Consider the following 12,190-nt stretch of genomic DNA (forward strand, 5'->3'; position numbering starts at 1 on the left):
TGCCCACTTATCACTGTGTCTTTCTGATTCCACAGGAGAAGCCCCACAAGTGCGGTCTGTGCTCGAAGTCCTTCCCCACGCCCGGGGACCTCAAGTCGCACATGTACGTCCACAACGGCTCGTGGCCCTTCAAGTGCCACATCTGCAACCGGGGCTTCAGCAAGCATACAAACCTGAAGAACCACCTCTTCCTCCACACCGGTGAGTACACCTTGCTGCTTAACGGTGGCAGGGAAACCAGTTCACGAATATTTCCAGAGCTTCCACAGCGCTGTCTACCAAAGAATCAAGCTACAGAAGGCAGATTTCACCAACAGATCCAGTCTATACCGGGTTTACCATATTTTAATTCCAATGTTAAACAGATGGTAATAGACCGCAAACCAAGCACTTCGATTCAGGAATCAGTGCGATGTTGATGGCAATGCACACAAGGAACAGCAAACATCAGTAGAAAATGTGTTTTCGAACTGATGTATACGCTCCCGGGACGGAGAAGAAAAATGAAATCACAATCAGTTGGCGGAGGGTACCTTCTACCACCACTAGTCATTTCCTTTGCTGTCTCACTCACAAATAGGGCGAGGGAGAAACGCTGAATATCTTCGTACGAGCCGTAATTATACTTTCCTTGTCTTCGCGGTCCTCACGCGGAATGTGCGTCGGAGGCAACAGAATTGTTCTGCTCTCTAATTCAAATACAGGTTCTCTAAATTTTCTCATCATTGTCCCTCCAAGAACTCCAGTTCTAGTTCACGAATCATCTTCGTAACACTCGCGTGCTGATCGAACCTACTGATAACAAACGGAGCAGCACGCCTCTGAATTGCTTCGACGTCTTCCTTCAAACTGGTCTGGTGGAGATCCAGAACACTAGAGCAATACTCAATAACGTTATGGTAAGAATTCTATTCGCAATCTACTTTGTAAATAAGTTACACTACTCTAAAATTGTCGAAATAAAATGAAGTCCACCACTCGCCTTCGCTACTACCAACCTTAAATGCTTGTTCCATTTCATATCGGTCTGCAATGTTACGTTCAAAAATGGTTCAAATGGCTCTGAGCACTATGGGACTTAACATTTATGGTCATCAGTCCCCTAGAACTTATAACTACTTAAACCTAACTAACCTAAGGACATCACACAACACCCAGTCATCACGAGGCCGAGAAAATCCCTGACCCCGCCGGGAATCGAACCCGGGAACCCGGGCGTGGGAAGCGAGAACGCTACCACACGTACACGAGCTGCGGACGCAATGTTATGTTTTTATATTTATTCGACGTGACTGTGTCAAGCAGCTGAACACAAATAGTGTATTCGAACATTAAAGGATTGTTTTTCCTACTCACCTGCATTAACTTGCACCTGTTTACATTTAGAGTAAGCTACCATCCATCACAACAAATAGAAATACTGTCTAAGCGATCCTCTGTCCTTCAACAGTCGCTCAACGATAACTCTTTCCCGTGTAGATAGTGCGTCCCAGTTCCGCTAGGACTTCTTATGTGAAATTCTAAAATCCAATGCTATCTCGTGGCGACTGAGGCATTACGATCCTTCAAGTTCCAGCAATAACGGTGTAGAAAGTCAAAGCGCTAGCATCGCTGAAGCACGCCTCCTGAGTGAGTATAAGAGTTTGTGTCTGAAACTCGTCGCAAAATGGTGTTGGGAAAGCGAGGCAGCCTCCAGTTTTCTGTTGAGCTTTGTGTTTTTTGGGCGAGAATTGGTCGAATCCGACCTGAATACTGATAGCCAGTACCCTGGTCGCTCTCCATAACATCGCTTCAGTCCACAAAGTGAAGATCGTGCGAGAGTTTTTAGCCAGCAAATGGATCACAATCCTGGATCACCGGCCCTGTTCGGGGAATTTGGCTCCAGCCGTCTTCTGGTTGTTCCCCAAATTGAAGTTGTCAATGGAAGCATTCCTTATCGACGCATTTAACGACATCCAAGAAAACTGCGCTGCAGGACTAAATGCAATTGCAAAAAAGGACTGCAGTGACTGTTTCAAAACACGTCTGAAATTATTTCAGCTCTGTATGGATTCAGGGGAGGACTGTTTTGAATAATTACAGTGATTCTGTGAAGGTAATAGACGACTTTCATTTTTCATAGGTACAGTCCTAACGGAACTGGGACTCACTAGGTACTACAGCGTCCTTAGCAAACAATCGAAGATCGGTGCTCATCATATCTCTAAGGTCAGTTATGTGTGTAGAGAATAAGTGCGGTTCTGTCACACTTCCATGGGGCACTGCTGTCGATACCTTCTTATCTGATGAACACCAGCCGTCGACGAGAAAGTACTCGTTATGTTACTGAAAATGTTTTCGAGTCACGTCCATGTATGGGAACCTATTCCTTATTTTGCAGTGAAGACATATTGTGTAGTGGGGCGATCGCTCTGTTGTAGAAATAATACAAAAGCCAAGATCGCTTAAAAACTGTTTATTGGATGACCGGTTTCAACACACTAACGGTGCCATCATGGGATCTGTGAAGATATAACATGACAGGTTTGAGGGAGGGCTTACATGAATTATACTATATACATTAGGATTAGTACAGTACCACATACGTGAATGTAGCTTAACATTTGTAAACCATTTGGATATAAAAATACATGAGGCACACCAGCTGATATAAAATCATTGCCACAAAAATAAAAAAACAACTGCTCTCATGGTCATTCTTTTCCATAAGATTTGTAAAACCTAAGTCATAAGATAAAACTATTTGGTACATGACCGCTGCTCGACTAACAACGGTGGGCATCACACTGCCCTATTCCGGGCCGGTTTACCTGCTGCGATTCTAGTGGTTCACAAAAAAATGGTTCAAATGGCTCTGAGCACTGTGGGACTTAACTTCTGAGGTTATCAGCCTCCTAGAACTTAGATCTATTTAAAACTAGCTAACCTATGGACATCACACACATCCATGCCCGAGGCAGGATTCGAACCTGGGACCGTAGCGGTCGTGCGGTCCCAGACTGTAGCGCCTAGAACTGCTCGGCCACTCCGGCCGGCCTAGAGGTTCACAATCGGCGCTGTCCCAGCACGGTATAATCACTCATCATTACTACAATACAACTTTAATATTACTGCTAATCAAATACCCACGCAAAGAACAGTGTCGCATACACTTACTGTACATACTACACATGCTATGCATACTATACATGCGAGCCGGAGTGACCGAGCGGTTCTAGGCGCTACTGTCTGGAACCCCGTGACCGCTACGGTCGCAGGTTCGAATAATGCCTCGGGCATGGATGTGTGTGATGTCCTTAGGTTAGTTAGGTTTAAGTAGTTCTAAGTTCTAGGGGACTGATGACCATAGCAGTTACGTCCCATAGTGCTCAAAGCCATTTGAACCATACTATACGTACTATGAGATACGGTCATCCAGTAAACAATATTTAAGCGATCATGGCTTTTGAATTATTTCTATTCCTTATTATTGAAACCTTTCATGGTTCGCAGGATACGTGTGTGAGGAAATCGCAAGCGTATTTTCTCACGAGCAATGATTTCTAAATCCGTGCTGATTTGTGGACATAGGCTTTTCTACATATTAAATGTATTCACAGTTGAGAATATGGACAACCATCAGCTGTATGGAAAGACGACAATGAAAATTTGTGCTGGACTGCGACTCGAACCCAGGTTTCCCACTTATCGCGAGCGGTCACCTTACGAATACGCAATCTGTCCACAACTCACGGTCAGACCCAAATTACCATATGTCGTCAAGCATGTATCTACAACCTTTACTCGTGCACTGTATGTTCCTGTACAGGTGGGACATTTTACTTGATAATCACTTGCACGATGTCGGCGGATAAATACGACATTGGAATACGAGTGCTATTCCGAATTACGATGGATTGTCCCTTTGGACGTGCATGCACCCAACGAACCTACGAAATTCGTCGCTGTGGTTCCCTGCCGCTAATGCTCCGTATCGGTCAGGGTGGCCGTGTCGCAAGACGAATGGGGGCAGCGCAGGCCGTGGGCGCGTGCATGATGGATGTCCCCCCCCCCCTCTCTCTTCCTAGGCTGCAGCCTCCGGTGGCGTCAGGCGCCCGCCGACTATTGGAGATGGATGGGCGCGCCTAGCCAGAACTCGGACGAGCGCCTCATTAAACGCTCGTCTGCCTCCCACGCGCCGCCCTGCTACTGTGCACTGTGTTTGGAGAGCAATCGTCTGCCGGCCCTTATCCAGATCGTAATAGCGCGCTTGCGAAATATACACTCACTAATACTATCCCGCAGCCTGCATATCATATTCGTATTAGAGTAACTGTAGCTGTGGTATACAACGGTGTGGCTCTGCGCTATTTACGAGATGCGTTCAATAGGTAATGCAATACATTTTTTTCTCGACCAGTTCCGGTGGAAAAAAATGCGGAATTTGTTGTGGAATACGGTAAAATATTCCCGCTTCAGCCGCTCTAGTTCCATGAAGTTCCGATAGGTTGCGGCGCTGTACATGGCCTTCAAGTGATGCCTCTAAACGGAGGTGTGTTCCAAGCAAATAGCATCGCACATATCCAGAGGCGCTTGCAGGATGTCTACGGAGACGTGAACACGAAAAAAAGCACGGTGAGTGTTTGGGCGAAGCGTCTGTCATCATCGCAAGGTCGCGGAAACCTGCCCGATTTCCAGCGTATGGGAAAGCTACATCTGCAAGCTGCAAGCAGCTTTGACTCCTGTAATGTTGGAATGTGCGGATACGATGGATCACAATCGAACACCTCGCTCCATAACTGCACGTCTCAGTTGGAAGTGCTGACACATTCGTCCACCAGTTGGGCCACTCAAAGGTGCGCTGGGTTCCTCGCCACGTAACAGCATACCATAAAGAGCAATGAAGGACCACCTGTGCGGGATAGCTTGTGCATTATGAGCGTCATAGTGATACACTACCGGCCATTAAAATTGCTACACCAAGAAGAAATGCAGATGATAAACGGGTATTCATTGGACAAATATATTATACTAGAAGAGACATGTGATTACATTTTCACGCAATTTGGGTGCATAGATCCTGAGAAGTCAGTACCCAGAACAACCACCTCTGGCCGTAATAACGGCCTTTATACGCCTGGGCTACTGTCCCACGCATTGTGGGACTCTGAAAGATTTATTCTGTTTCATGGTCTCCACCGTGGTGCGACTAGTATTATGTTACCCTCAGGCAACTGAAGAAACGACTTCAGCATTTCGTCGCTACGAAAATGTAAACCAACTTCTCCCTCTCCATGAGAACGCAAGGCTTCACACAAGTCTGCCCGTCCTAAAGGAGATGACAAAACATCATTGGTCTGTTCTTCCTCATCCACCCTAAAGCCCGAACATCATACCTTCTGACTTCTATATGTTTGGCCCAATGAAGGATGTAGCAGGACGTTGGTTCCGGCCTCGACCAGCAGAGACCTACCAAGCCGGCCGGAGTGGCCGAGCGGTTCTAGGCTCTACTGTCTGGAACCGCGCGACCGCTACGGTCGCAGGTACGAATCCTGCCTCGGGCATGGATGTGTGTGATGTCCTTACGTTAGTTAGGTTTAATTAGTTCTAAGTTCTAGGGAACTGATGACCTCAGAAGTTAAGTCCAATATTGCTCAGAGTCATTTTGAACCTTCACGTCTTGAGGATCGATCGTGGGATTGGCTGTATAGGAATATTTAAGAACATTGAACACAGAAAGTTTCCTTATCACCACCTCTATAACGAGGTATAATCATTTTCTGTCAAAGTCACTTCGTATTTTTTGTCAACAATAAACAAGTTCCACGAAGCCCTATCGGAAAAATGTTTCACCTTCAGATTAAACAACTAATTTCTCACGTGAAACGTATTCGCAGTTCCGAATACGGTCAACTATCAACTGTGTAAGTGAATGACGACAATGAAAAACAATACCGGACCAGGACTCGAACCGCATTTCCCACTTTACGCGAGCGATCGCTTTAAGCATAAATCCTCAATGCGTCACACATTTCTCCTCTATTTCCAATAAACGTGTTGTGGCCGTGAGATATATATTTTTTCATATGTTTCTCGTTTGTGTCTTCGAGTTTCTGCCACCTTTATTCACTCCATCAGCTTCATTCTGTTATAATTCTGGTCGTGCCAAGTCTGTATAATTTTACTGCAACGTGGACAGTAAAAACTAGTGTAGCTTTACAGGCAGAAAATGACTTAATAAGAATAGCTCAAGGTGTGATCTAACCGGACATGCAGAGGAAAAAGTCGCATTGTGTGGAATAATTTACAGCCTATTCTCAAACGAATCATAGTAGTAATTTGCTTTCTCAGCCGTGTATCTCGATTTGTCTTAGCAGCAAATAAAGCAATTCGTAATCCAGCAACTGTACGTCTGAATAATAAATGATAACATGTGACATTTAGGCACCTTGCCTTTTTCCAGGACAGTCGCTCGGTCGTTCATTACATCTCATACCCACATCACATTGGGGAAGCGTTTTACGTTATACTGCTCATCTGTGCGGTCATACTGTCCGTGGCTACTATATAAGCACTTAATAACACATTTGCTATCTACGTAAGCGTTACATTCACTAAAAATCCATCGCAGCAGTTCCTCAGTTTTCCTGATCTCTTCGTCACTAACATGGAGATAAATATTATTTTCTTGCTTATTTCGCGATTTCTTCGTGTTTGTAATGTTTTTGTAGCCCATAATTCATTGGCAATGCTACGTATTTCACAAGATGTTGAAGCCAGTATTATAATATCGAGTTATATATACGTAAGTACACATGAAAATATTCAATACAATTCCGGCAAGAAACAATCATCGGCATATATACAACCAGGTCCACTTCATCAACAAATCGTCCTTATGGCAGAGACACGGCTACGTGTTTAGAGGGCTATTCCCATACACAAAATTATGCACTTAATTCTCTCAAATGAATATCAGCTCCATTCTTCTCGATTGCTCTCTGTCTTCTACAGCATAATGTAGGAGAAAATTATGGCTCAAAATGACTTCACAGTCGAAATTTTTATGAGGAATATTTTCCCTAAAACATGTACGTTTGCAAACTTTTACCAACTGACCTTTGTATTGTGTGTTCAATTTACATTTAATAACCTACTCGATATCACATCTCGGAGTCCTATAAGTATTTTACATCGATGTTCCTTAAGTCTAGTGACCCGTAAAGCAACGATTTAACTACTTTGCCCCCTTCATATCAGTATTTCTCTTCATAATCAACAAAGATCTATTTTGTGAATGCCGCTTTGCCCAGGACAATTTGCTATTTAATTTTATTTTAGCAATAAATCTACACAATACTTATACAGATTGTCATTATTGTTACGTTCTTGGTCACTAGTATTTCCCAATGCTTCCTAACGTTTATAAATTGCTCCAAAACACAGAGCACACGGAAACAAAGAACTAAAATTAAATAGTATGTTGTAAACACGTTTTTCATCACACAACATAAAGTGTCAACCACATTAAGATCTTCCTTCCAGTGTTTTATAGTGGAATCCAGACAGAACACAAACGGGAAAATACGTAGCGCACTGCTCCTATCACTACCTACCATTTGAAATAAGATCGTCCTTTAGTGACCGTGTACACAATAAACAGTCGTGCTAGTTCAAATGGCTCTGAGCACTATGGGACTTAACTTCTGAGGTCATCAGTCCCCTAGAACTTAGAACTACTTGAACCTAACCAACCTAAGGACATCACACACATCCATGCCCGAGGCAGGATTCGAACCTGCGACCGTAGCGGTCGCGCGCTTCCAGACTGAAGCCTCTGGAACCGCTCGGCCACTCCGGCCGGCAGTCGTGCTAATATTACCTTATTTATTCTTGAATATCTGGATCTTGCCCCTGCATACATTACCGACTTCATGTCAATACTTATATTCTGTCACACAAAGTCACATGTATTTTCATTACTGCATGAGCGTTAGGCTCAACAGCTCGGTAACCTCGCGAGAGTGGACAATACACTTTATCAATACAGGCATCGCAGAAACCTCCTTCGATACTTTGTTAGCTAATTATTTACCACATAATGTGGTTTGCACAAGTTACCACTCAGTTCATGCGATAGCAGGTAAAGTTATTTATTGCTAAATGCCAAAACAAACTCTTGTAGAAAGATCACCTACCAAATTCTGTGACTGGTTCTTATCAAACAGGATTCACAGAAGAGATTCAGAGTATTCCAAGAACACATTTACAGCTTTTCACGGATCAATTAGTCTGCTTAAGAGCTGAAGGTTCACAGTGGGATTTATATTCTGGGCGAAATGATGTCATTGACAAGATTGTCAAATACTGTCGTATTCCTCACTGAAAACGAGGAAGAATTACACAACATACAGATTGGAATTAATAGTCTTTGAGCGCGGAATATGGAATGCGAGTAAACCGAAGAAAGACGAATGTAATGAGCGCTAAGAGAATTGAGATCAGAAATAAACTTAACATCAAAATTTATGAGCAAGAGGTAAATAAAGAGAAGGAAATCAGCTACATGCGAAGAAAAATAACAAATGTCGGGCGGAGCAATGAGGAAATAAAAAGCATACTAGCATGAGTAAAGAGGGCATTCCTGTCCAAAAGAAGTCTAATAGCATCAATCATAGGCCTCAACTTGAGGATGAAATTCCAAAAAATGTACGTTTGGAGGACGAAATAAAGAAATCGAAGCGAATGATGTGTTGCGCAATGAAAGGACATTGAAAATTCGGGGGGATGCTGGGTAACTAAGAGGTTGTCCGCAGGATTGCGAAGAAAAAAACATGAAAAACTCTAGCAAGAAGAAGGGAGAAAATGATAGGATATGTGTTAAGGCGTGAGGGAATAACTTCCACGGCACCAGAAGGGGCTATAGAGGGTAAAACATATAGGAGAAGACAAAGATTGGAACATATTGTATATATTCAAGGGTGGTGGATCGCATCCAACCAGTCAAAAAACGCTCGAGCAAAAATAAGATGGGAAAGTAAGAAAAAACTTTTAAAAAGCTTTGAACAGCTTCCTGTGGAGATTTTGGACGACAGATATTGCGCTTTATAGAAGGAATTCCACTAAAATTTCGAAGAGTGGACGTATCAAAATGACGCAAGGAAGGTGATACTTTTTTCGGTATAAAACGCACGTAATGAATTGTGTAGTAAAATTATGCAATGAAATTCAATATTCAGTGGACACGTACCGACAGTTATACTTGTTATGGACACTGAATTGAACAGAACTGGGTAGATGTGGGAGTAGGACAGGGAAGCAGAACGGGCAGCGAACAGTAATGGTACATTATGAGAAGCCTCCAGCAGGCAAGGCACGAGGGCTCCGGAATGTATATGTAGATGCAGAACGATATGGGTCAAGACTCCAACGAACGTCCGGTGGACAGAAACACTGAATCAAACACCGTATTTCACCGAAGAGTCCAGTAACGTTCAAATCACCACGATTATCCGTGATATATCAGCGCGCGCTGTATAAACAAAGCGGAAGGCCGGACTGCGGCGGGGTAATCACTTGCGCGGCGCGGCCACATTTCTCGCTGGGGTGACGCCGCCCCGGGCCGCGCACAGTGGTCGGTCGCGTAGGCAGTCGCTGGTCGCCGGTCGCTGCCGGCTGCCGGTCCCAATACCGGTAGGCCGCGCGGCCGCGATGTGATCGCCTAATGCCGCCTAATGGCGGGGCTCACCAATAATTGCGGTGATTACGGCGACGTGAGCTGAGTGGCTGCCCGCGCCGGGGGCCACCAAGCACTAGACACCAGCGCGAGCCGTGTGGTCTCGTCTCCCGGCAGCGGACTCTGTGCGGGCGACGCGAGCACCTCTGCCTGTCTGCCAGTGCGGCCACTACACCAGAGGAAAACACCCTGCTCCAGTGGTCTCAGATTAGCCGAGACCCTTTCAAGTATTGTACGAGGGAAGTTAAATAAGCAATGCAACACATTCCTTCTGAAAGTACACTACTAGCCATTAAAAATGCTACACCACGAAGATGACGTGCTACAGACGCGAAATTTAACCGACAGGAAGAAGATGCTGTGATATGCAAATGATTAGCTTTTCAGAGCATTCACGCAAGGTGGGCGCCGGTGGTGACACCTACAACGTGGTCACATGAGGAAAGTTTCCAACCGATTTTTCGTACACAAACAGCAGTTGACCGGCGTTTTCTGGAGAAACGTTGTTGTGATGCCTCGTGTAAGGAGGAGAAATTCGTACCATCACGTTTCCAACTTTGATAGAGGTCGGATTGTAGCCTACCGCGATTGCGGTTTATCGTATCGTGACATTGCTGCTCGCGTTGGTCGAGTTCCAATGACTGTTAGCAGAATACGGAATCGGTGGGTTCAGGAGGGTAATACGGAAGGCCGTGCTGGATCCCAACGGCCTCCTATCACTTGCAGTCGAGATGACAGGCATTTTATCCGTATGGCTGTAACGGATCGTGCAGCCACGTCTCGATCCCCGACTCAACAGATGGGGACGTTTGGAAGACAACAACCGCCTGCACGAACAGTTCGACGACGTTTGCAGCAGCATGGACTATCACCTCGGAGACCATGGCTGCGGTTACCCTTGACGCTGCATCACAGACAGGAGCGCCAGCGATGATGTACTCAACAAATAACCTGGGTGCACGAATGGCAAAACGTCATTTTTTCGGATGAATCCAGGTTCTGTTTACATCATCATGATGGTCGGATCCGTGTTTCGCGACATCTCGGTGATCGGACATTGGAAGCGTGTATTCGTCATCGCCATACTGGCGTATCACCCGGCGTTATGTTATGGGGTGCCATTGGTTACACGTCTCGGTCACCTCTTGTTCACACTGGCGGTACTTTGAACAGTGGACGTTACATTTCAGATGTGTTACGACCCGTGGCTCTACCCTTCATTCGATCCCTGTGAAACCCTACATTTCAGCAGGATAATGCACGATCGCATGTTGCAGGTCCTGTACGAGGCTTTCTGGATACAGAAAATGTTCGACTGCTGCCCTGGCCAGCACATTCTCCAGATCTTTCACCAACTGAAAGCGTCTGGTCAATGGTGGCCGAGCAACTGGCTCGTCACAATACGCCAGTCACTACTCATGATGAACTGTGGCATCGTGTTGAAGCTGGATGGGCAGCTGTACCTGTACACGCCATCCAAGCTCTGTTTGACTCAATGCCCACGCGTATCAAGGCCGTTATTACGGCCAGAGGTGGTGGTTCTTGGTACTTATTTGTTAGGATCTATGCACCCAAACTGCCTGAAAATGTAATCACATGTCAGTTCTAGTATAATATATTTGTCCAGTGAATATTCGTTTATCATCTGCATTTATTTTGGTGTAGCAATTTTAATGGCCAGTAGTGTAGATTGGTTTTATTCAGGATTCCAATACCATAGTATTCCCCACTCCTTTGGCTACAAAACCCTACTTCTTACATAAACTTACGATCAATGAAACGGCCATATGCCACCTTGCTGGGACTGTCATATGCTCGATAGTATCAATCTACCGGTCTATGTCGGAGCCAACGTCTTACTACATTTCAATAACCTCCGCATCGTACATGTACTACTTCCCCGGAGTGCAGTCTTCATTGGGCCAAACAGATTCTCTTTATCGTCTCCTGTTAGGCATCGAGGATCCCAGCCAGTACACACACCTCAGAGTATTCCAGTTGGTGGATGGTCTGTCAGCACTACCAACAGAGACGTCCAGCTGGGCAGCGAGGTGTTTGTGATCCGACGATCACCTCGAATGAGAGTGTCCGCACGTTGTAACATGGCACGAGTCAAAACTGTGTGCGGCCGGTTGCCACGTGGGAAATCGGACAAGTTCCTGCGACCTTGTTGCATTGTTGCTAGACGCCTCGCTTAACGACTCACCGTGCTTTTGTTCACTACCAGGTCTCCGTCGACGTCCTGCAAACGCCTGCGAATATCTGCGATGCTCTGGTTTTCCACCAAAAGAATCTTAGTGGCAGTTCTCTGCTTGAAACGCACCGGCATTACAGACGCTATTTCGGAGGTTAAGTACAGCGCTGCCACCTATAGGGCTCAAGAGGCCATATTCCACGATATCCCACGACATATTCCGCAATTTTTCAGTTGACATCCGCCGAGAAAAGAATGTGTTGCATTACTTATTGACTACC

The 12,190-nt window shown here is 45.2% G+C and overlaps 1 protein-coding gene across 1 annotated transcript in view; it reads left to right on the forward strand.

Annotated features, from left to right (window-relative positions):
* LOC126194888 (zinc finger and SCAN domain-containing protein 22-like) overlaps positions 1–12,190 on the forward strand; it is an 820,246-nt gene that overhangs the window by 616,098 nt on the left and 191,958 nt on the right. Inside the window, exon 6 of the mRNA XM_049933238.1 lies at positions 36–201. Within this exon, the coding sequence (XP_049789195.1) occupies positions 36–201 (166 nt within the window). The remainder of the gene's footprint in view (positions 1–35; positions 202–12,190) is intronic.

This window comes from Schistocerca nitens, chromosome 7 (genome assembly GCF_023898315.1).
Source record: "Schistocerca nitens isolate TAMUIC-IGC-003100 chromosome 7, iqSchNite1.1, whole genome shotgun sequence".
In the NCBI taxonomy this organism is placed as follows: Eukaryota; Metazoa; Arthropoda; class Insecta; order Orthoptera; family Acrididae; genus Schistocerca; species Schistocerca nitens.